The 26575-nt window shown below is 39.2% G+C and overlaps 1 protein-coding gene across 2 annotated transcripts in view; it reads left to right on the plus strand.

Moving 5' to 3' along the window:
* PRKG2 (protein kinase cGMP-dependent 2) overlaps positions 1-26575 on the plus strand; it is a 97994-nt gene that overhangs the window by 50283 nt on the left and 21136 nt on the right. Inside the window, exons 10-13 of one of the 2 annotated variants that reach the window (XM_062199194.1) lie at positions 694-847; positions 2656-2792; positions 4776-4865; positions 7427-7568. In XM_062199194.1, coding sequence (XP_062055178.1) covers positions 694-847; positions 2656-2792; positions 4776-4865; positions 7427-7568 — 523 coding nt within the window. The remainder of the gene's footprint in view (positions 1-693; positions 848-2655; positions 2793-4775; positions 4866-7426; positions 7569-26575) is intronic. The other variant, XM_062199195.1, reaches the window with a different exon arrangement.

Consider the following 26575-nt stretch of genomic DNA (forward strand, 5'->3'; position numbering starts at 1 on the left):
GCAGATCATGTTACTGAAGCTGTATGATAAAAAAACAAAACAAAACAAAACAAAACTTCTGGAAAACTGAAGTTTGAGTTAAAGTAGAGCATTTAATCAGTACCTAAATAGATTTTTTTCAAGGAACACATTTGCAACTTTTATGCCGAAAGCTTTTGACAGTAATAATTTGTGAATTTAAGACTCAGAGCAGCAAGCCTTAATTAGAAGAGTAATATGGGTATTTCCAAACAACTATATTTAGATATAAAGGAAGAAATGTACTGTTCATGTTTCGTAAACCAGTTTATTCTGGGTGAGCCATGCAAACTTCAAGATCTGATAAAAATAGTAAAACATGACCGACATTCCTAGGGTGACACGTTCCTGTATGGCCAGCAATGGAAATGCCTTTCTGGACTTCATTACCATTAATGATTTCATTGAGACATATCTTAAACACTACAAAAATTCACCCATTTTACGTCTTTAATGATTCCATTTGATTTCCATGTATTATTTAAGGTGTGTGTCGTTTGTGTGTCTCATTGGTTTTCTCTCCAGATGTGCCTGAATCAGATCCTATCAAAGTTGAGGTAGTTCTTTATGGCAACTACAGGCAGAAATGAGCCTGTTGTAAGCCTAGGATCTATGTGTGGCATGACCGCTGCCTGACTACCGGGGCGTGCGTAAAGTTTCCCTTCTCTCCTCCAGGAGGTCCATGTCTAACTGGAAGCTGTCCAAAGCACTCTCTCTGGAGATGATTCAGCTGAAGGAGAAGGTGGCCAGATTTTCCTCATCATCCCCATTCCAGAACCTTGAGATTATCGCAACACTGGGCGTTGGTGGGTTCGGAAGAGTTGAGCTTGTAAGGGGTTTACGTTTCAAGCATCTGAGAGAAGCCTTTTTGACCGTTGTTGTTTTATATTCCAGCTTATCTTGGAGGAATATGTGAATTGTTATTGCTATCTTAAACATTGCTTTCAGCTGAAATCGAGAAAGTAAACTTTTCACTCTGTATATTGTATGGTAGCAGGTCTGTGCTAGTAAGTAGCGGGTAATAATTAGCTGTGATTTCAAGCTCCTTTCATCGCATCCTTTTTAATTTTCTCCTGATGGTAATTATCAGAGAATGTATCAAATAGGCCTTCCCAAGTGTTCTAACACATAAAAAGTGTACTTTTAACAGCAAAATGTGTTTATATAAACACTCATGACATTTTCATTGCCTGTCAACAAAGAAAAGGACAGTGTGTCCTGCAGAAATCTACAGATATCCTTGAAGCAGCTCCACTCTCATGTCTGTATTAGGCTTTCATTTTCCTTTTTTTTGGGAGGTTACTCAAATTTTCTACCAGAAATAAAGAAAGGAAGATGAATGCATTGGAATGTTTGAAAACCAGCCTTCTGTGGTGTTGAGCTTGGCCTGGTTTCCTTTCTGTCTGCCACATCACTGCCTGTCTGGGCTTTATTATCAGCCTCCAAGGAGCAGCGGGAGGGGTGCTATCTGATGGAGTGTTCCGAGGATACTGCAGAGTGCAGATCTGTGAGCTTACTGGGTACGGATGGCTCAGAACCCTTGGCAATTGCCTGGTCCTTCTTTTCATATCAAATTGCTAATGGTTCACTGGACATCACCAACCTCAAGAATTCTATTTACACCTCCCTCTGCTCAATGGCCCTGGGCACGAGTAGATTGGAAATGCTGCAGGAGACTCTGGCCTGGGCACCTCAACCCCAGTGCACATTTCTTGACAGGAGTATGGGATGTTCTTTAAAAAGGCAAAGGACATTTGTAATGTCTTAGGCTATAGGGAGAGATAAAGGTAATATCCATTAGCAGTGATGTTTCTCACCAAAGCCCATGGCTAAGGATTGAACTAACAATACTGAGATCTGTTTTCCTCAATAATAATAATTGAAGCAATAGTTGCACGATTGATTAAAAGTCATACGCAGCAGTAATGGCAAACGTGCTAAAGCATGAGGTACAGTCAGCTCTGCACGATATAGTTACTTGTTTAGTGTAATCTTTCTATGGAGCTCTAAATCTATCAGAAAAACACCTACTGCAAAATGTTCCTTTCCTTCGTTGGGAAAATCCTGATTGTGCATGTAGAGCAGCACTCTCCAGCAGAACTTTCTGGGTTGATAGAAATGTGTTTGTGCTGTTTAATAGCATAAGCAGTAGGTGGATGTGGCTGGTGCCACCGAGGAACTGGATTTTTAATTAATTGAAATTTAAATAACTTCATGAATGAATGATTACCTTATTCAGTAGTGCACATGTAGAAGTAGATTTTACTTTGCTTTGCTTGCAAAATCAAAGAAACAGATATTAACAGCTTTTTCTGGCAATTTCTGGTCAGTTTTTCGTGTTATACAAAATAGAAAATTAAATTTCTAAATATTAAATCTTTCAATAAATTTTTTCTTGTTTTCAGTACACACATTTTAAAACCAAATATATGACTTATTTTGGAAATTATGATGGAAGATAGTTTTGTACACATAAATGGAATTCAGTTCTAGAGGGATAAGAGTTTGAACTTTATCTGTACTATTTAAATGCAAAACAATGTTGACTGCTTTAGATATATACTTCGCATTTTAGATGTATACTTCGAATCTTTCCCAGTAATTTAATTTTAAAGACTCCTTCCATTCCTTACCTAGGTTAAAGTGAAAAATGAGAATGTTGCGTTTGCAATGAAGTGCATAAGGAAGAAGCACATAGTGGACACTAAGCAACAGGAGCATGTCTACTCAGAAAAGAGGATCTTGGAAGAGTTGTGTTCTCCATTCATTGTGAAGTAAGTGAGCAATTGGCCTGCCCAGACTTAAGATTGATTTTTAGGTTCTTTTGAATATTTTCATGCAAGATAATAGACTGGAGAGGACAAGAGGGAGGCTGCATTCCATGGCAGTCACAGCAACATTAGGAAGTTTGAGATCTGCAGTAAGAGCTTTGCAGCTGTTTTTCTTCTTAAGTAGGCCTCACGAGTGTGTGTGTGTGTGTGTGTGTCTACTAGACCTATTGTAGAATTTGGGAATAAGGAAGCAAAAATTCCTGATACCCATTGGAGAGTGTGCTCATGTTGAGCTTTTGCAGGAAGTGACCTGTAGCCTTGCAGGGAGGAAATACCCTGACCCTAGAAGTGCCTAAGCACCAAGAGACCCACCTCTTATTAGTTGTTCTTTTTTCTGTAGCTACCATCAAAATTTGGAGGGGAAAAAAATGTTATTCTAGGCCCCAGCTCTCTTCACTTAGGCATTCATGGCTTAGTGGGGTAAGGCAGTTTTTGTTTTCATATGTCTTAATGCCCCAGAGTGCAGTTTTAGCGATTTCTAGGTCATGTAAAGTGTCCCTATAATGAATAGAATTTATGCTTTTTGATCAAATGCCTTGAGAGAAACTTACTGCCTATCCAAATTTCCCAGACCCGTGTTTTTTCCAAGATTAAAAAAAAAAGTCTAAACCCAGGCAATGCTGGCAATAGAAAGTCATCCAATTATCTTTATATTAACTATGTTCTCAGGATGCCCTTTTTGAATTAATATTTCATTAACAGTCTATGATGAGCAGCTTCAGGGCATGGATTTGGTTGTGTTCATTTTCTCATTTCTAGCTCTTTACAAAGTGTCTGGCATATAACAGGGCAATAATAATGTTAGGAATTAAATGCTAGTGACAACATTTATTAAAAAATTAACATGTATCAGCCACATATATTTATATCTCTATATTTAATAAAATGTATCATTAATAATATATAATAAATCCATAACCAAATGAATATATATGTATGTCCAAGCAATACATTTGAGGTTGCCTAGTTAATAAATGTCCCATCTGGTAGTGGAGCTGGGGCGGCTTGGTTGCCAAGCTCTCTGAACCACTTTGCTAGACTGCTGCTTTTACTCCTACGTGACATAGCTGCTCTGCTGTCTGCTTTGGCTTGGGCATGGGCCTAAGGAAAAAAGGGGCTCATTTGATTATTACTCCCCAGAAACTGCTTTCTCCCCGTGTTGATTATGGTACCCTGCCTACGTCCCACTCCTAGACTGAGGACACCATCTCCCCAGCTTCTGAGAGTGTCACTATCTGGGAACTCTAGTTTACCTCTTCTGTGAGCATCATTCTTAGATGCCCAAGGTCATACTTTCTCTCCAGGGACATCTTGTGTCCAATGAGGGCAGAACCCCTTAAAGTTGGGGCTTTTGTTGAAACTAGGCCATAACTCTACTCTCCTTCTGCCTGGATTTGTTTCCTTTCCTCACTCCCATGGTACTTCCCTGTGTATAGCCCACTCAGTGTACAGCTTACCTGTGTCAGAGTCTTCTTCCAGTGGGGTCCAACATCAGTTAAATATCTAGGGTATACCAGACATGGGCATGAATCACTGTTACACAAAGTGGGTTTCACAGTGATCGGTACCAAGGTGTCTGGCTTTGTGGAGGAAGGATTTGATAGCTGAGACAGTGAGTTGCTCTCTGAAGACGGTGGCCTTGGATCTTGGCCTTGATAAATGAATAAAAACTTTGACATTGAAACTGGGATTAAGAAGTTCAGTCTGTGGGTAGAGGAAGGGCTGTCTGAGAGATCCAAATGAGCAAAAGCAAGGCCATAGGGAAGATCAAAGAGAATTTGGCAAGATGCCCAATGTAGCTATAGGATATCTGTATGAAGAGGAAGTTCATTGTTCAAAATGTTATTGATGATAGTCTTAAGCAACTATAAAGAGGTTTGTAAGCTAGATTTCTAATAATATCCATGTTTCTATCTGTCTTCACAGACTGTATCGAACTTTCAAGGATAGCAAGTATGTCTACATGCTTCTGGAGGCATGCTTAGGTGGCGAGCTGTGGAGCATATTAAGGGACAGGTAATGACAAAGTCATAAGCCAGAGCTTTTTGCCTGCTCACATCTGGTGTAACGAAGGCTGTGTTGATGATCATTTAAAGAGGCCTGAAGGGAATTGTTAGGGAATGATTATAGGCATATGTTATCACTTCATAAAACAAAATAATACCATTTTCTCAGCTAATGTGACAGTGGTGTCATCTGCACAAAGGTAATCATTGTCATCTAATTTTAGGTGTTAAAAAATCCCATGTGTAGTGAGGCCGTGAACTATCCAAGGTTACAAGGTTACCCGGCCCCTAGGAGGTTGAGTTAGGGTTTAAAGTCAGATGTTTCTGATTCCAGAGCTTCATCTTCAGCAGGGTGATAAAGAGAGCTTGGGTGGGGAGTGGTTACACCCTTACTGCAAGGCAGAGGGAGTTGTCTGCAAGTTGTCAGTTTCAACAACAACAACAAAATAAAACAGTGTTTTCTATGTAATAAAAACCACACAGATGTTTATAGAGTACCCCCCCCCCCCAAGTGAAAGATACCATAGCAGGCAGTGGGGTTGGGAGGTGGGGGCCGGATTCTAAATGAAATAACGTAAACTCTTATTTCTAACAAGTTTATAGAGTTTATTTGGGGAAACCAAGTGTGTAACTTAAAAGCATTTCATTGTTCAATGTGAAACTAAATGATGACTAAGAAGTTGGCACTCTGTAGTTAGATACCAGATAAATGTTGTAGTGAGTGAACTCTGAAGAGAAAAGACAAAGCAAAAATCACAGAAGAAGGATTGCAATTAAATTCTGAAGGTGACAGAAATTCGGAAAGGTAGACAGGCAAGGACACTGCTTTAAATCAAGCAAAGCAGGGAATTTAGGATGTTATTAGGTGTCTTTATGAACGAGGGACAGAGGAATTTGAGTAGAAGACAAGGACAATTGAAGAGGAAATAGGAAAGTAGCTTGGCACTAGACTGTGGGAGCTTAATGCCAGGCCAAACATGTAGGGCATTGCACCTCGGCCAGTGGTTCCCTCATGCTGGCCGCACGTCGCAGTCATGTGGGGAACCTTTACAAAACGTTCTGGGCCTGGACACCAGAGCTATGATTAATTTCATCTGGAACAGGTTCCTGTAAATGATATTTTAAATGCTTTTCGAGCAAATCTAATGTGCATTCATGGCTGAGAATTGCTGACCCAGGCGAGGAAAGCCCACTGAGTATCTGGGTGGAAGATGAATGTAGGAATGTGTGGTTGGATGGAGAACCTGGAAGAGTGGGGAGGCCTTCATGAGACTGCCAAAATTATTAGCTTCTTCTGTTACTCTTTTAAGAGAAAAAAATCTATTTAGAGAATCTAAGAAATTTAGAAAAAGGAGTTCCTGATACCTGGAAAGATTCCTATTATGTAAGTAGCAACCCAATTTTACAAGTATAGATGTTGAGACTCAAAAACCTTGCCCAAGAATGTATGAGAGGTCTACAAAAAGGTCACAGGGCATATTATAAAAAACTATGTATGGGCCGGCGCCGTGGCTTAACAGGCTAATCCTCCACCTTGCGGCGCCGGCACAACGGGTTCTAGTCCCGGTTGGGGCGCCGGACTCTATCCCAGTTGCCCCTCTTCCAGGCCAGCTCTCTGCTATGGCCCAGGAAGGCAGTGGAGGATGGCCCAAGTGCTTGGGCCCTACACCCGCAAGGGAGACCAGGAGAAGCACCTGGCTCCTGGCTTTGGATCAGCAAGATGCGCCGTCCGCAGCGGCCATTGGAGGGTGAACCAATGGCAAAAAGGAAGACCTTCCTCTCTGTCTCTCTCTCTCTCACTATTCACTCTACCTGTCCAAAAAACAAACAAACAAACAAAAAAAACTATGTATGGATTTCAATTTTTTTGCACCCAAGTAAAATCATCTTTTAATTAAAATTTCCATGAATTTTTGAAATACCCTTATAGTGAATAGGAGAAACAGGAGTCAAACCCAGTTTCTCTCACTCCACAACCACACCCTTCCATTCGTTATGCAACAAATTGCCACAATACTTAAAAACTTCAGTGTACAAACTCAGGGCAACTCTTAAAAAATCAAGGGGACATGAAACATTTGGAAAGAATTTTGGTTCCATTTCTCTGTATGTAACTGTCACATGCTGTATAAACAGGACATGAAAATAGTCACATAGTCATTTTTCAAGCAGTAAGTTACAGAAATCTGGTTTGAGATCACTACTGAGATAGTTCAGTTTTTCCCAGAGTTTGCCATAGATATCTAGAAAAAAGGTCCTTTTCTTCTTAGTTTTCTTTTTTAATGTTCATTTGAGATAACCACAGTTGTATGGATGTAGACATTTTGAGTTTAATGATGAAATTCCTTTTTCCATTTATGTCATGTAAGTTTACCAATGCAATAAGTGTTTTTACTGGTTACCTCATCTCCAACAACACTGCTCCATCACCATTCCCCAAACTGCCCATATTGCCTTGCATAAAACCGTCAGCCCTCTCCGTAACAACTTTAGAGTTCACCAGAGCCACCTAGAACACTGGCAAAGAGGTATATACCTAAGGTACTAAGAGGAAAATGTATGTCATTGCAGAGGCAGCTTTGATGAGCCCACCTCCAAATTCTGCGTAGCTTGTGTAACAGAAGCATTTGATTACCTACATCGACTTGGTATTATCTACAGAGACCTGAAGCCAGAAAACTTAATTCTAGATGCCGATGGTTACCTTAAACTGGTAAGACAAGTTCTTTAACTTACGGTGTCATATGAGAGATTTCCAAAAACAACATTGTGTAGATGTTGCCATGTTATTTTTAATTTTTGACAATGCTATTATTTTCACTTGGAGTGAAGTGGCCTTTGAAATTGCACGGTGGAGGTAGGCAGCAGTGTTATAAGTAAATTGTTTTTGGCCTAGATATTTACTTCTCAATCATATTTGTGATTCTTATTGAATATGCCTTCTAAATCCCATTTTGTTAGTTTATTGTTTCATAATTTTTATTATGTTTTCATTGATTCCTACTACAAACAGAGACTGGCTATAAAGCATATGGAAAGAAGATAGTATGATTCCTTCCACAAAATAACTATAGGGCGAGAAGGTAAATATAGAAAATTGGAAATTTTCCCAAATCTTTCTGGATGATTCTTATCTGTAACGGGGTTTGAGAATCCCAGCTAAAGACTACAGGCTTCCTGTGGACAGACACTTTCCCTGTTGTCCATCTTTGTAATCCACTGGCCCTAACATGAACTGCCTTGCCTATCACCCTAAAGAGAAAAATGCTGCCAGTCGCATAAACGGCTCTCCGTGAGAGAGTGCAATGGAGCTGAGAGCCATTCCTAGTGTCTCAGGTTCTCCAGCCCACAGTGGGGAGCCCCCAAGGATGGGAAGGACATGGAGTCCTGAGTCCATTTTGATAGACCTAATGGGTATCAATCCATCTCTGAACATAACAAAGATATTCCCAGGATAGTACATGTTTCTCACCTCAGAACTACTATATAAGGAAATAATAAGAGCTGCCATTTAATGAGTGGTTACCCTCTAAAGCCAGTGGACTAAACCTTTCACAATTAATCTATTTAATGATTTTTAAGATACTTTATTGTCCACAAGTTATATTTCTGTAATTTAGCCTTAGGAATTAAATTTATTATGTATAATTGCTAAGAGATTTCTTTCCATGGTAAAGGAGTGAGATAAAAGTCCTTTCATGTGAAATCTGGCTAACGTCCAAGAAACATTTTGATCCATTCAAGCTTTATTTTGGCTATGAAAGACAGCTTTGAGAGCTAGTGAGGTAGGAACACAAGGCCTCAATCACTCCTCTTATTCATACTTCCTTCCTAGGCTGTGCTTCCCACAGCTCTTTATTGAAACCCTTTGGCGTATTCTAGAATAAAACCATCATGAGAGATGCAAACTATGCATTATATTCCTCTATTCCTTTTCATAGCTGTCTTTAAAAAAAAATCAGATAGTATATTCAGTATTTGTGGGCACAGAGATCAGTAACTCTCCCTGTTATCTGTTGTTATCAGGCCCACTAATTCATTTGCCAACCAGCCAAATAAAGTATAAGGACTAAAGCTGTTAGAGATAAAAAGAAGCAAATGTTGACAATTTCTATTGCTAACTAGATATTAAACTAGATATAACTGAAATTCTCCTTCTTTAACATGTCTAAAAATACTAGCTGAAACCTGAACAGCAGTATCACAAATGCAAGGCCAAGTTGATGAGACAGGATGGGAATTCCCTTGGGGCTGTGAACCAAGCTAGAGTGTAGCGCATGGTGGAAATCAAACACTGAAGCTGCCACCTTGGCCCCTCTGGCAACAGGAGCCCAAGCCTTGGTCCTTGGCAGCATGTGAAATTGAATTCAAGGATATACTATCGAGCAAGGAGTCCTACAGATTAAATGCTCAGAGAAATGGAAAATAGCAACTAGAAATATCAGATTTGTAAAGAGAGAGTACAAGGCAGGAAGCATGCTTTCTTCATTATTGGTTTTTCATAGAAGAACAAAAATCAACTCTGAGAATTCTTGGCTACAGGCTGGTCTATGTGGAGGTTGGGTATCCAATCTTTAAAGATGAAAAATCCAAACAAGAATTTTAGTGAAAAAGGATCCGTATTGGTAGCATGCCCAAGTTCCCATGTATATTCTTGAAGAATGTACTCTTAACTCAGGAAACAAAGAACTCTTGGAGATAAACTACCAAGGAACAGGCACTTTCATTTTAAAAAATAAAATAAATATGTACAGAAAAAATGTACCATGAGCACTAGTTGTCAGAAACAGAGCAGAAGCGGATACACAAGTTTTCCTAAATACAAGGAGTAATCTGGTTAAAGAACATAAAATAAACAGATCTTATATGTTTTAAAAATAAGAGGAATGTAGGCTGGCGCCGCGGCTCACTAGACTAATCCTCCACCTAGCGGCGCCGGCACACCGGGTTCTAGTCCTGGTTGGGGCGCTGGATTCTGTCCTGGTTGCCCCTCTTCCAGGCCAGCTCTCTGCTATGGCCCGGGAGTGCAGTGGAGGATGGCCCAAGTGCTTGGGCTCTGCACCCCCTGGGAGACCAGGAGAAGCACCTGGCTCCTGCCATCGGATCAGCACAGTGCACCGGCCGCAGCGCACCTACCGCGACGGCCATTGGAGGGTGAACCAGTGGCAAAGGAAGACCTTTCTCTCTGTCTCTCTCTCTCACTGTCCACTCTGCCTGTCAAAAAAAATTATATATATATATATATATATATATATATGAGGAATAAAGGGCCGACGCTGTGACGCAGCCGGTTAATGCCCTGGCCTGAAGCGCCAGCATCCCATATGGGTGCCAGTTCGAGACCCGGCTGCTCTACTTCCAATCCAGCTCTCTGCTGTGGCCTGGGAAAGCAGTTGATGATGGCCCAAGTCCTTGGGCCCTTACACCCACATGTGAGACCAGGAAGAAGTGCCTGGCTCCTGGCTTCGGATCGGCACAGCTCTGGCCATTGCAGCCATCTGGGGAGTGAACCAGCAGATAGAAGACCTCTCTCTCTCTCTCTCTCTCTCTCTCTCTCTCTCTTTCTGTAACTCTGTCTTTCAAGTAAATAAAATAAATCTTTTAAAAAAAATAAGAGGAATAAAATACATAAAGAATAGAGACTCTCAAAACAATATCTAGGCCGGCGCCGTGGCTCAATAGTCTAATCCTCCGCCTAGCGGCGCCAGCACACCAGGTTCTAATCCTGGTCGGGGCGCCGGATTCTGTCCTGGTTGCTCCTCTTCCAGTCCAGCTCTCTGCTGTGGCCAGGGAGTGCAGTGGAGGATGGCCCAAGTGCTTGGGCCCTGCACCCCATGGGGGACCAGGAGAAGCACCTGGCTCCTGGCTTCAGATCAGCGTGATGCACTGGCCACAGCATGCCGGCCGCAGCGGCCATTGGAGGGTGAACCAATGGCAAAGGAAGACCTTTCTCTCTGTCTCTTTCTCTCTCACTGTCCACTCTGCCTGTCAAAAAAAAAAAAAGTTTGGAAAAAAAAAACAATATCTACAATATCTAACAAATTAAAAAAAAATGAAGCAAGTATTAAGAAATGAAGAACATAATAGTTGAAATTAAATATGAAATAGAGTAAGTTCCACTGTACTGTCCTCTTGATGAGCTTAATTATAACAGGCACACACATACACCCCGCTATGAAACCTATGGAAAACAACCCAAAGTGGGCGTTCAAGCCTTGTAAAAGGGGAATGCTACGTGTGCAATCTATATTTAAACAGATACAATACAACTCCTCACTTCAAGATTTTCCTCAGTGTATAAGGAATAAGGAATAGACCTGTATGTAGTTAAAATCATACTACTGGTGAAATAGTAAACATTTTTTATTAGATTGTGAAGCAAGAATATCTGCTCTTACCACTTTGATTTAACATTGTAACAGAGATCTCAGCAAATGAAATAAACAAGAATGAGATGAAAGACCTTAGATTAGAAAGGAAGGTGCTATTTATCTCTGTAAACAACATGAATTTTTATGTAGAAAGGCCTAAAGAATCTACCAAGAAAAAAAAAAATTAAGCATGATTATGGGTACAAAGTCAATATAAAAACAAAATTCTGTCCTGATATATTAGCAATAAAAACTTATAAGTGGATTAAAAATAAAATTTATTTAGAATAGTATCAAAATTATAGAAGTACTTGGGCCCATGCTACCCATGTGGGAGACCCAGATGAAGTTCTTGGCTCCTGTCTTTGGGCTGGCCCATATCTGGCTATTGTGGCCATTTGGGGGAGTGAAATAGCAGATGGAATCTCTCTCTCCCTCGTTTTTTGGTTCTCTCTCTCTCCTCTCCCCCCACCTTTTAATTAATTAAATCAGTCTTAAAAAAGTACATTCTGCAAAGGAATACTGTTCAGCATTATAGAAGAATGAAATATTCCAGATAATATGAATGGACTTTTAAAACTTTATTGAACCAAAGAACCTACACATAAAAGAGTACCTTCCACATGATAACGTTTATCAAAATTCTAGAATAGATGGTTGAAATCAATATGGTTGTCTCTGAGAGGAGCATGTGACTGAAAAAGACCCTGGGGGCATTGTCTGAGATTCTGGGAATGTCTCTCTCTTGGCTGGGGGTTGTGATTATATGAGTAGAATCCATATCAAAATTCAATCAACTGCACACCAAATATCCGAGTATTTTATGGCTTTATATTATATATTAATTTGAAAAATGCAATGGGAAAGTGAATAGCAGATGATCGACAAAGAGAAAAATTTGTGAACTGAAAAATAAATTTATATAGAATGTAGTATAAAAATCTGGAAGAAAAGAAAATGAACAGACTTGGAGAACATTGTGAGAAGTTCTTAAAGGTTAATTGGAGTCCTAGACAAAAATAATACAGATAATTAAGGAAAAGTATTGAAGGAAATAAAAAGAAAAAGATAAATTAGACTTCTGAAAATTTTCAGAAATTCTGAGAAATTTTCTGGGAATTATAAAAACACCAACCATAGATAAAGAAGCCCTAAAAGATCTAGATAAGGGCAAATTGTGTTTGTTCTAGTTCCAGTTTTTGCATAACAAATCACTCCAAGACTTAACAGCTTAAAAGCAAAATAATCACTTAGGATCTCACAGCTTCTGTGGGTCAGGAAACTGAGTGGCTCTGCCGGGCATCTCTGACATGAGGTCACGTGGAGTTTCAGTCTCATGCTCACTGGGGCCTGTAGTCACTGGAAGCTTGTGGATCTACTTGTCTCTAAGTCCCATGTGAGTGACTGTTAATTGGAGAACTTCATTCTCCTTCGTGTGTATCTCTTCACGGGACTGGCTGAACGTCCTCCTGCCATGCTGGCTGGCCTCGAGTCAGAGTGAGCCATCCAGGGAAGCAAGGCGATGCCCCAGTGCTTTCTACGTCTGTTCTCAGGGTCTAAGACAGCTCTTCACTGCGTTCTGGTGGTCACACAGGGCCAGCGTGGTTTCCCGCAGAGAGCTGGATCACTGGGACGCCCTTGGATTTTGCCATTTTAACATACGTACAGAACAGAAAGAGAAAGTCCTGAAAGTTATCAGAGAAAAGACAGCTTACATTTTATAAAGCATGAAAATTAGACTTTCAGTTGGTATTTCAACAGTAACAAGAGAAGCTGGAGTACAGTTGAATAAAATCTTAACAATTCCGAGAGACAGTAACTGACACACTTGAGTAGTAAATAAATCCAGGGAAACTGTCTTTTAAGAAGGCTGAAATAGACATTTTAAATCAAAGATGCAGGCTGTTCACTCCTTCATACAAAGGATGTGCTTAGGGGAGTAGAAAAATGATCCCTGAGGGAGGGTCTCATATATAAAAAGCAGTGAAAAAAGTGTTAGCCAGTTTAAAAATTATGGTGCAAGGTAGTCATTATCGTTCTAATATATAGTATTAAAATGAGGATATACTAAGTAACTGCCAATCAGCAACACAGAAAGTGAGCATAGGATAATTAGAATACAATAGGCGGAGAAATTGTCATTTTAAGTCCAAGGTAGCAAAGGAGAAACAGGAAATCTGGAAGGCAAAGGGGAACCATAAATTATGAGAATAGAAAGAAATCTAATAAATCTAAATGGACTTAATTCTCCAGATAAAAAGCAGCTAGCAAACAAATTTTATAAATATTAAAGTCAGCTATCTTATGTTTATAAAAGATAGACCTAAAATATGAGAATGCAAAAAGACTGAAATTATAAAGATGGGAAAATATAGCCAGGAAATGTTAAACAAATTTAAATGCAGGTTTCACTATGTTAGTATCTGAGAAGAGTTTTTTTTTTTTTTTTTTTTTTTAGATTTATTTATTTATATGAAAGGCAGAGTTACAGAGAGAAGGAGAGACAGAAGGTACAAAGGCTGGGGTGGGGCCAAAACCAGGAGCCAGAAGCTTCTTCCAGGACTCCCACATGGTTGCGGGGGCCCAAGTATTTGAGCCATCTTCTGCTACTTTCCCAGGCACATTAGGAGGGAGCGGAATCAGAACTGGAGCTGCTTGACTTGAGCCAGTGCCTATATGGGATGCTGGCACTACAGGCAGAGGCTTAATCTGCTACCCCACAATGTCCCAGAGTATTTCTTCAGGTGAAGGAAGTTATCACATGATGATAAGAGGCCCATTTCACTACAGTCTTATACAGTCCTAATCTTTTATTTACCTTATAAAATGTTTCAAAATCAGAAGCATAAATTGACAGAATAAGGAGATATGAACAATCGTAAAGGTTTAATATATCCCCAAATTGTTAGAACATTTAGACCAAAAGTCAGTAAAGATTTAGAAAACATGTGTATACTACAACTAATAAGCTTAATCTAATGGGCTTGTAGAATATTATTCCCAATATGTGGAGAACACATATTAACAATATTTGATTGTGCACTGGTCCATTAAGCAAGTTTCAGCAGATAGCGAGAATAGTAGCTGGGCTGTCTGCTGGCTGCCCAGCAGAGCTGCTTGGCCGAGGGTGTCTGAGGGGACTGCAGGAAGGGAGGGGGCTCTGGTGACAGTGTGGTGACAGTGCAGCAGGAATGCCATCTGGGTGAGGAGCACTGTGCTCAGTCCAGCCTTGGACATGAACGTCTAAGGATGAAAATGTTTTTTTTTTTTTTTTTTTTTTTTTTTTTTTTTTTAAATTAAACTTTTATTTAATGAATATAAATTTCCAAAGTATAGCTTATGGGTTACAATGGCTTCCCCCCTCCCATAACTTCCCTCCCGCCCGCTACCCTCCCCTTTCCCGCTCCCTTTCCCCTTCCATTCATGTAAAGATTCATTTTCAATTCTCTTTGTATACAGAAGATCAGTTTAGTATATATTAGGTAAAGATTTCAACTTTTTGCCCATATAGCAACATCAAGTGAAAAAACTACCATTGGATTACTAATTATAGCATTAAATAGCAATGTACAGCACATTAAAGACAGAGATCCTACATAATTTTTTTTTTTCAAATTAATTAATTTTCTATGCCATTTCCATTTTAACACCAGGTTGTTTTTTTTTTTTTTCATTTCCAATTCTCTTTATATACAGAAGATCACTTCAGTATATAATTAGCAAAGACCTCATCAGTCTGCGCCCACACAGAAACGCAAAGTATAAAAATACCGTTTCAGTACCAGTCATAGCATCACTTGGCTTTAGACGACACATTAGGGACAGATCCCACATGGGGTGTAAGTACACAGTGACTCCTGTTGCTGATTTAACAATTTGACACTCCTGTTCATGGCGTCAGTAATCTCCCTAGGCTCTAGTCATGAGTTGCCAGGGCTATGGAAGCCTTTAGAGTTCGCTGACTTTGATCTTATTCCGATAGGGTCATAGTCAAAGTGGAGGTTCTCTCCTCCCTTCGGAGAAGGGTACCTCCTTCTTTGATGGCCCCGTTCTTTCCACTGGGATCTCACTCACAGAGATCATTCATTTAGGTCTTTTTTTTTTTTTTTCCATGATATCTTGGCTTTCCATGCCTGCTATACTCTCATGGGCTCTTCAGCCAGATCTGAATGCCTTGAGGGCTGATTCTGAGGCCAGAGTGTTGTTTAGGACATCTGCCATCCTATGAGTCTGCTGTGTATCCCACTTCCCATGTTGGATCTTTCTCTCCCTTTTTGATTCTATCAGTTAGTATTAGCAGATACTTGTCTTGTTTGTGTGATCTCTTTGAGTCTTAGACCTATCAGAGCTATCAATTGTGAGCTGAAATTGGTCACTTGGACTAGTGCGATGGCATTGGTACATGCCATCTTGATGGAATTGTGTTGGAATCCCCTGGCACGTTTCTAACTCCACCATTTGCGGCCAGTCCGATTGAGCATGTTCCAAATTGTTCATCTCCTCCCTCTCTTTTTCCACTCTTAGATTTAACAGGGATCACTTTTCAGTTAAAATTTAAACACCTAAGAATAATTGTGTGTTAATTACTGAGTTCAACCAATAGTACTAGAACAACAACAATAACAACAAATACTAAAATGGATAAAGTATTACATTGTACATCTAAAGTCAGGACAGGAGCTGATCAGTTCATTGTTGCTTATAGTGTCCATTTCACTTAACAGGTTTCCCCTTTGGCACTCAGTTGTCACCGATCAGGGAAAACAAATGATATTTTTCTCTTTGGGTCTGGCTTAATTCACTCAGCATGATGTTTTCCAGATTGCTCCATCTTGTTGCAAATGACTGGGTTTCGTTGTTTCTTACTGCTGTATAGTATTCTATGGAGTACATGTCCCATAATTTCTTTATCCAGTCTACTGTTGATGGGCATTTGGGTTGGTTCCAGGTCTTAGCTATTGTGAATTGAGCTGCAATAAACATTAATGTGCAGATGGCTTTTTTATTAGCCAAATTAATTTCCTTTGGGTAAATTCCAAGGAGTGGGATGGCTGGGTTGTATGGTAGGGTTATGTTCAGGTTTCTGAGGAATCTCCAGACAGACTTCCATAGTGGCTTAACCAGTTTGCATTCCCACCAACAGTGGGTTAGTGTCCCTTTTTCCCCACATCCTCTCCAGCATCTGTTGTTGGTAGATTTCTGAATGTGAGCCATTCTCACCGGGGTGAGGTGGAACCTCATTGTGGTTTTGATTTGCATTTCTCTGATTGCTAGTGATCTTGAACATTTTTTCATGTGTCTGTTGGCCATTTGTATTTCCTCTTTCGAAAAATGTCTATTGAGGTCCTTGGCCCATCTCTTTAGTGGGTTGTTTGTTTTGTTGTTGTGGATTTTCTTGATTTCTTTGTAGATTCTGGTTATCAATCCTTTATCTGTAGTATAGTTTGCGAATATTTTTTCCCATTCTGTTGGTTGCCTCTTCACTTTCCTGACTGTTTCTTTTGAAGTACAGAAACTTCTCAATTTGATGCAATCCCAAATGTTAATTTTGGTTTTGACTGCCTGTGCTGTTGGAGTATTTTCCAGGAAGTCTTTGCCTGTGCCTATATCTTGCAGGGTTTCTCCAATGCTCTCTAATAATTTGATGGTTTCGGGTCGTAGATTTAAGTCTTTAATCCATGTTGAGTGGATTTTTGTGTAAGGTGATAGGTATGGGTCTTGCTTCAAGCTTCTGCACGTGGAAATCCAATTTTCCCAGCACCATTTATTGAATAGACTGTCCTTATTCCAGGGATTAGATTTGGATCTTTGGTCAAATATAAGTTGGCTGTAGATGTTTGGATTGATTTCTGGTGTTTCTATTCTGTTCCATTGGTCTATCCATCTGTTTCTGTACCAGTACCATGCTGTTTTGATAACAACTGCCCTGTAGTATGTCCTGAAATCAGGTATTGTGATGCCTCCGGCTTTGTTTTTGTTGTACAGGATTGCTTTGGCTATTCGAGGTCTTCTGTGTCTCCATATGAATTTCAGCATCGTTTTTTCTAGGTCTGAGAAGAAGGTCTTCGGGATCTTAATGGGTATTGCATTGAATGTATAAATTGCTTTTGGGAGAATAGACATTTTGATGATATTGATTCTTCCAATCCATGAGCATGGAAGATTTCTCCATTTTTTGGTATCCTCTTCTATTTCTTTCTTTAAGGTTTTGTAGTTTTCATCGTAGAGATCTTTAACGTCTTTGGTTAAGTTTATTCCAAGATATTTGATTGTTTTTGTAGCTATTGTGAATGGGATTGATTTTAGAAGTTCTTCCTCAGCCGTGGCATTGCCTGTGTATACAAAGGCTGTTGATTTTTGTGGATTGATTTTATATCCTGCTACTTTGCCAAACTCTTCGATGAGTTCCAGCAGTCTCTTAGTAGAGTTCTTTGGGTCCCCTAAATAAAGAATCATATCATCTGCAAAGAGGGATAGTTTGAGTTCGTCCTTCCCGATTTGTATCCCTTTAATTTCTTTTTCTTGCCTAATAGCTCTGGCCAAAACTTCCAGAACTATATTGAATAGCAGTGGTGAGAGAGGGCATCCCTGTCTGGTACCAGATTTCAGTGGAAATGCTTCCAACTTTTCCCCATTCAATAGGATGTTGGCCGTGGGTTTTTCATATATTGCTTTGATTGTATTGAGGAATGTTCCTTCCATACCCAGTTTGCTTAGAGTTTTCATCATGAAAGGGTGTTGTATTTTATCAAATGCTTTCTCTGCGTCTATTGAGAGAATCATATGGTTTTTCTTCTGCAGTCTGTTAATGTAGTGTATTACGTTGATTGTTTTGCGAATGTTGAACCATCCCTGCATACCGGGGATGAATCCCACTTGGTCTGGGTGGATGATCTTTCTGATGTGTTGTTGCATTCTATTGGCCAGAATTTTATTGAGTATTTTTGCATCTATGTTCATCAGGGATATTGGTCTGTAATTCTCTTTCAATGTTGCGTCTCTTTCTGGCTTAGGAATTAAGGTGATGGTGGCTTCATAGAAAGAATTTGGGAGGATTCCCTCTTTTTCGATTGCTCTGAATAGTTTGAGAAGAATTGGAGTTAGTTCTTCTCTAAATGCCTGGTAGAACTCAGCAGTGAATCCATCTGGCCCTGGGCTTTTCTTTGTTGGGAGGGCTTTTATTACTGTTTCAATTTCTGTGTCAGTTATTGGTCTGTTTAGGTTTTCTATGTCTTCCTGGCTCAATTTAGGGAGGTTGTATGTGTCCAAGAATCTGTCCATTTCTGATAGATTTCCCTGTTTGCTGGCATACAAGTCCTTGTAGTAATTTCTGATGATTCTTTTTATTTCTGTGGCGTCTGTTGTTACGTTTCCCATTTCATCTCTGATCCTATTGATTTGGGTCTTTTCTCTTCTTTTTTTAGTTAGTTGGGCCAATGGGGTGTCAATTTTGTTTATTTTTTCAAAAAACCAGCTCCTCGTTTGGCTGATTTTTTGTAATGTTTTTTTGGATTCAATCCTGTTGATTTCTTCTCTGATTTTAATTATTTCTCTTCTCCTACTGGGTTTGGGTTTGGCTTGCTGCAGATTTTCTAGATCCTTGAGATGACTTGAAAGCTCATCTATTTGGTGCCTTTCCAATTTCTTGATGTAGGCACCTATTGATATAAACTTTCCTCTTAACACTGCTTTTGTTGTATCCCATAGGTTTTGGTATGTTGTGCTGTTATCCTCATTTACTTCCAGAAAATTTTTGATTTCTCTTTTAATTTCTTCTATGACCCATTGTTCATTCAGGAGCATGTTGTTCAATCTCCATGTGTTTGCACGTGCTCTAGGGATTCCTGAGTTGCCAATTTCCAATTTCATTCCTTTGTGGTCTGAGAAGCTGCATGGTATGATTCTAATTCTTTTGAATTTGCTGAGACTTGCTTTATGGCCTAGTATGTGGTCAATCCTAGAGAGGGTTCCATGTACTGCTGAGAAGAATGTAAAGTCCTTAGATGTAGGATGAAATGTTCTGTAGATATCTGTTAGATCCATTTGGGCTATAGTGTCATTTAAATCTACTGTCTCCTTGTTGATCTTCTGTCCTGTTGATCTGTCTATCTCTGAGAGTGGAGTATTGAAGTCCCCCAGTACTATTGTATTGGGGTCTAAGTCTCCCTTTAAGTCCCTTAACAAGTCTTTTAAATAAGCTGGTGCCCTATGATTAGGTGCATATATGTTGATAATTGTTATATCTTCCTGTTGAATGGATCCCTTAATCATTAAATAGTGCCCCTCTTTGTCTCTCCTAACAGTTTTTGTGGTAAAGTTTATGTTGTCCGATATTAAGATGGCTACGCCCGCTCTCTTTTCATTTCTGTTGGCGTGGTATATCTTTTTCCAGCCTTTCACTCTCAGCTTGTATGGATCATTGTTGGATAGATGGGTTTCTTGTAAGCAGCAAAAGGATGGGTTTTGTTCCTTAACCCAGTCAGCCAATCGGTGTCTTTTAACTGGACAGTTCAAGCCATTAACATTCAATGTGACTATTGAGAAGGAGTAACTTTGCCCTGCCATTTGCCAAAGATATTTTCTAATATCTGGTTTGAGATTCCTGTGATCTTTTGCTGTGAGGTTTCCTTCCTTTAACTTCTTTCATATTGGTGACCGTGTTTCTGTGTTTCTGTATGTAACACATCTTTAAGCATCTTTTGCAGGGCTGGACGAGTGGCGACAAATTCTTTCAATTTCTGTTTGCTGTGAAAGGTCTTAATTTCACCTTCATTCACAAATGAGAGCTTTGCAGGATATAATATTCTGGGCTGGCAGTTTTTCTCTCTTAGTACCTGGGCTATATCTCGCCATTCTCTCCTGGCTTGTAGGGTTTCTGATGAGAAATCAGCTGTAAGTCTAATTGGAGATCCTCTGAGAGTAATCTGGCGTTTCTCTCTTGCACATTTTAGGATCTTTTCTTTGTGTTTCACTGTGGTGAGTTTGATTACGACGTGTCGTGGTGAGGATCTCTTTTGATCATGTTTATTAGGGGTTCTCTGAGCTTCCTGTACTAGGATGTCTCTGTCCTTCTCCAAACTTGGGAAATTTTCTGCTAGTATCTCACTAAAAAGGCCTTCTAATCCTTTCTCCCTTTCCATGCCTTCAGGAACTCCTAGAACCCGAATGTTAGGTTTTTTAATAGTATCCTGTAGGTTCCTGACAGTATTTTTTAGATTTCTGATTTCTTCTTCTTTTCTTTGATTTGACTGTTTCCTTTCCTGTTCTCTGTCTTCTAATTCCGATATTCTCTCTTCTGCTTCACCCATTCTGTTTTTAAGGCTCTCTAATGTGTTTGCCATTTGATCTATTGTGTTCTTCATTTCATTGTGGTTTTTTGTCAGTATCGCGAATTCCTGCTCCATTAGTTTTTTCATTTCATTTTGATTCCTCCTTAATATTTCATTTTCATGGGAGAGATTTTCTATCTTGTCCATTAAGGATTTCTGTAGTTCAAGAATTTGTTTTTGAGAACTTCTTAATGTTCTTATCATAAATTTTTTGAAATCTGTATCTTTCATTTCTTCTATCTCATAATCTTCATAATCTTGCATTGGCGTGTCTTGTTCACTTGGGGGCATCATAGTGCCTTCCCTGTCCTTGGTACCTCCGCTTCTATGTTTCTTGCTTGGCATGTTAGAGATAATTTGTGGTGTTTTTGTTTTTGTTTTTTTCTCTCGTTATACTATGCCTCTAAGTGAGCTGTCTGCTTTGTTGGAGCCTTAGGGGCTGTGATGGGTGTGGCCAGAGAGCTATGCTTGTTTCTTCAGGTTTAAGGCTGTGTAAAGAGCAACTCTCCCAGATTTCTCACTCACTTGCTCCTTGCTGGCTCGCTCTCTCTCTCTCTCTCTCTCTCTCTTTTTTTTTTTTTTTTGACTCAGTTGGGAGTGGGGTTGAGTGTAGTTGAAATCTGGCCTTTGTGAGTATTCGTTTGATCTACCCCTGGGACCATCCACAGAGATTATGCAGCCCTCAATGTGTTCTCCAGTTTCGCTAAAGATACTGAGTTTGGCTGAGCTTTACATATGTAAATTCGCAGTGTTCTTTGTTTTGCTTGGTGAGTGAAGGGAGAGGCCTCTGTTCCCCCTCCCCCCAATGTCTCGGACTTCTCAGGTCTTTGTCTTACCCTCCTCCTCCGTTCCCGCGCTGGCGAGATTCTGAGGCTCTGGCTCCTCTCTCGCCGCTGCCACTCGGCTCCTCTCGGTTGGTTTTCCACGCGGTGGGTTCCCTGTAAGTCCTCTGTGTCTCATCCACGAGATCCGGAAGCGTTTCCTCTGCAGTTTTTTTCTTGAGTCTTTTCCTGAGGCTACAGTAATTCCACTTTTATGAAAGTTTATTTTCCCAAACTAAGGCACACGTCCTCACTATCCGCCATCTTGGCTCCGCCCCCAAGGATGAAAATGTTTTTAAGAGTGGCCTTGGCCCTATTATATAGATCCTGATAAAAAGCACGATCATTCCCCCTCATCAGTTCTTGAGGTTGGATACATAAGGAAAGCATGTGTGGGAAAGATTTTTTCGTTTGTTTGTTGGCAAAAACCAGGGTAAGCCTGGAGAAGCCATCCAACTCTGGGAAAGGTCTGGATTTGGGGAGGGGGAGTGTCTCTGTATGCTGTAGAGGAGTGCCCTTTCATGAAGCCTAGAGATGATGGAGTTGAAGTGAGTAATGAAGCCCTTGTTCTGCCCTTCTTCCTTGGTTCATGATCAAGGTTGTCATCTTGCTTTATTCCAAAATGTATCCCACCTGGGTCCTAGCTCACCACACTGGGAAACTTGCTGGGTGGGGACTAAGGATTAAAGAAGCAAAGGACCATGAAGAAGCTGGCATTGTCAGCTCTCACCTGCCCAACCCATAAGTTCCTAAATCTTTCTTCATTTTCTAAGCCAAAGAGAGTCGGTGAAGGCAATAATGGTTAACAGTCGTTTATCTGGGTAAGAACAATGTGAAGATGTCAGACAGAATTTAAAGAGTTTAAGAAAAAACTTGCCTTCTTCTCATCCCAGTGGCCTATATAAAGCCTGTTGAGTGTTGATATTGTTGCCTGATTATTATGGTCTATATACTTCTCTATACTGAAAGCCCCATGATAGCAGGCTGTGCCACAGTGTTTTCTGCTGGATTCATCAGATAAGAATGAAAAAAAGGTCAATGAAGTAGTTCCTCTACTTAATCTCAAAATCAGAACAGAATTTTTGTTCACTGATCCCAGTGTATTTGAAGTGGAAATCAGAAACAATAACAAAAACAAACCAAGAAGAAACAACTAACAAAAAAACCCCCACACATCAGCATTCTGAGGACATTTCAAAATAATGCAAGGATTTGTAGAGAATAAATCTCAATGAATATTAAAAAGTACTTGTACAATAGAGAATATGCTACATATCAACATTTGTGGGTTGCAACTAAAATGTTAGTCAACAGTAATATGTACAGCCTTGAATGTTTCAACTAGGCAATAAGAAAGGATAAAATTTGTTGAGCTGAACATCCAACTTTAGTAATAAAAAAGAAGAAAAAAAGGGTCAATGTTGTGGTGCAGGGAGTTAAGCCGCCACGCGTAATACCTACATCCCGTACGAGCACTGGTTAGAATCCTGGATGTTCCACTTCTGATCTAGCTCTGTGCTAATGCCCCTGTGAAAGCAGCAAAAGATGGCCCAAGCACTTGCACCTTGACACCCAAGTGCGAGATCTGGATGGAGTTCTGGGCTCCTGGCTGGTCCAGTCCCAGGCTGGTGCGACATTTATGGGGTGAGCCAGCAAATGCAAGAATCTCAATCTCTCTCTCTCTCTCTCTCTCTCTCTCTCTCTCTCTCTTACACTCTTCCTTTCAAATAAAAAAGGAGGAAATAAATAAAGTCAATGACAAGAGCTTAATAATAATAATGAACTTAACATGAATTGATAAAATATAAAATAGAGATTTATTTGTGTATTTATTTGAAAGGCAGAGTTACACCTGGAACTCCATCAGGGTCTCTCACATGAGTGGCAGGGGCCTAAGAACTTGGGCCATCTTCGGCTGTTTTCTCAGGTGCATTAGCAGGGAGCTCGATCAAAAGTAGAGCAACCAGGACTCAAACCATCACTCATCTGGGATGCTTGCATCACAGGTGGTGGCTTAACCTGCTGTACCACAATGCTGACCCTCTCTTATTCTTAGTTGATCTAGCAGATAACAGTTTATTCAAAGTATATGTGCATACATATGTAGAGAATATTTTATTGTCATTATTACTTTGAACAAACTGCTATGTGTTTTATATGATTGTATATGCTTCACTTATGTATGCTTATATGTAAGTGAAATAAATACAGCAGTGATACAGAGATGAAGGAGAGAGAGTAATAAGGATCATTTTGTTATAATAAGGTACTCTACCTATGAAGTGTTATCATTTGAAACTGGACTTAGATTAGTTATAAATGTATATTGCAAACTCTAGGGCAACCACTTAAGTTAAAATAAAAGTATAATTGACATAGTAAAAAGGGGAAAAGTTAAATCATAAAGGCATTCAGTATAGTTTACACTATTGTATTATATTCTGTATAAAGAACTGAAAGAGGCAAGCAACTAGGTTCCAAACCCAAAGACAAGGAACTGGAAAGGCTATTTGGTATGATTGGTTTGCATTGTGCATATGTGTTGAAACATTGGACCATACTCCATACAAATTTGTAAATTTCACATGTCAATCCAAAATTCAAAAATAAAAAAAGTATATACCACAAAAATCAGAAAAAGAATGGACAGCAAATGGGAACTAAGAGCAGGGTAGCAAATTGATAACAGTAGCAAATATGATAGATATAATTCTATCTCTTGTATTAGTAATCACTTTGAATATCTAAATTCAAACCTAAACCCATGAAATAAAAGACAGAGATTGTCAAGGTAGATCAAAAAACAAGACTTCAACTATTGATTGCTTACAAAATTTCCACTTTAAGTATAAAAACACATACAGATTAAAGGTAAATGGAGCAAACCTACTTTGTGAACACTAATCCAAAGAAAGTGCGAGTAGCTATATTTTCAGACAGAGCAGACTGTAGAAAGCTATGAGGGATAAGGAAGGGTACTGTATGATGACAAAAGGTTCAATGTAAGAAGATATAACAGTCTCTAAGGTATACATGTTTTACAACAGCATCAGAATACATGAGGCAAAAACAGATACAACTGTAAGAAGAAACAGAATAATCTACTACCACGGTTGGAGGTTTCTTTTATAAATGGACATACCCAGCAGGTAGAACGTCAGTAAGCATAGTCAGATTTAACTATGCCATCAATAAACTGGATATAATTGATACCTGTAGTCAACTTCATCCAACAGAATACACATTCTTCTCAAGCTCACATGGAAGAATATGTGTCAGAACTATATGACAGAAGTAATAAAAGGAAAATTAAATAAAATAAATCAGTAACTTTAAAGGTTAAGAGAAAAACAATATCACCTCAATAGTTACACAATTTTCATATGTTTTTACCTTCAGTTAGGGTAAAATCTCTTAACAAACCCAATCAGATATTTAATAAAATTAAGAGCAAACTATGTGCATAATGATGGGACACTAAAAGTATTTTCTTAGAAGTTGATGGCATAATAACTTCTAGTCAGTATTTATTGGAGGTCCTACCTCATACAGTAAGATATAAATAAATTAATATACAGACTAGAATTCAAACAATAAAATGTGGTTAATTCTATAGAACGTAACAACAAATGATTAGAACTAAGTAGAGAGTTCAGTGTGCTTATGGGGTATAAGATTAACATTATAAGAAGAACCCAGTGTTATTTTTGAATGTCAGAAACACAGCTGGTAAATAGAAATGCAAATGCCATTTACAAAACGCATGAAAATGCAGCTCATCTCAGAATAAATCTAGCAGAAATATGTAAGAGCTTTATTGAAGAACATAAAAACTTGTAGGAATATACTAAAAATATTTAAACTAATAGGTCATGTGGCCCATTCTCTCCAAATCTGTCTCAGCCTTCTTTCTGGTGAGTTACAGCTAGTGAAATGTTAGTAAAGGTGATGTGCCCATGGGTTTTCTGGTTTTTGCCAATGGCTGTAGCTGATTTGAAGCTGGCAGAGCCCTAAGAAGGAAGGAGCCAGCATACCTGGATCACTGGTTACAGGAGAGTCCCTTGCTTCTCAGGAAAATCCATTATGCGAGGAAGAAGAAAATTAATGTAGAAAATAAAATTTTCATACCTTCTTTGAAATAGCAATAGCAGTAGCATGCATTTTTTAACCCTAACTCAGAGCAATGCCCAATATTTAAAAATAGGGGGAGTAGGTGTTTAACTTGGCACTTGAGATGCCCACATCCTACATTGAAGTGTCTGGATTTCATTCCTGGTTCCAGCTCCTGAGTCCAGCTTCCTGCCAATGCAGACCTTGGAAAGCATTGGTGATAGGTCAAGTAATTGGTTTTCTGCCACCCACGGGGGATACCTGAATTGTGTTCCTGGCTCCTGGTTCCTAGCTTTAAGATAACACAAATGCCCATCAACAATGTAATGTACCAAAAATCATGAAATGCTCATTAAATTACGTTATGTTACAGCAGTGAAAGTACTTGAACTTCATTATGAATTAAATTCACAGATATAACTTTGTATGGATAAAAAAGCAGGTTCCCCAAGAATACATTCAAGATTGATCCACAGTTTTTAAAATGAAAAGTACTTGGTACCTAAGGATATTAGATACATGCAAAAATCAGAAACAAATGGAAGCAAATAATAAATGCAAAAATCAGAGTAATGGTGCCCTCTTGGCATGGGCAGGTGGACCCTAGTAGAGGGGCACCCGGAATTCCCACAGCACTTTTCTTCTCTTACTTAAACTGATGGTGGGGTAAAGGTATTTTCATTCTTATGCTTTAAAACTTGTATATGTATTCCACTATTTTATATGTGTCAGATATTTTCTAACTTGAGAAAGAAAAACAATTCTCAGGTCCAACCATATTCTTGTTGCCAAAGCATTATTATTTGTACATGTTAAGCTTTACTTACTAATGTGCTTAGTGCATACACACTGCTGCCTTGTTCCTGAGACACCCTCTACTTCTTCATCAATTTTCCTGTTATAAGAAGTTTCCATTTGAAACTTAGTTCAAATCTCATCTCACACAAGTATCTATGACCTTCCTAGATCTCAATATATATCATGTTGAAACTAGTGTTAATGGTTATCTTGTCATTTTTTTTTAATTTCCACCAGGCATGCTTAATATCTACTGTATTACAAATGCTGTATAGATACAAAATGAATAAA

This window comes from Lepus europaeus, chromosome 8 (assembly GCF_033115175.1).
Source record: "Lepus europaeus isolate LE1 chromosome 8, mLepTim1.pri, whole genome shotgun sequence".
NCBI lineage: Eukaryota > Metazoa > Chordata > Mammalia > Lagomorpha > Leporidae > Lepus > Lepus europaeus.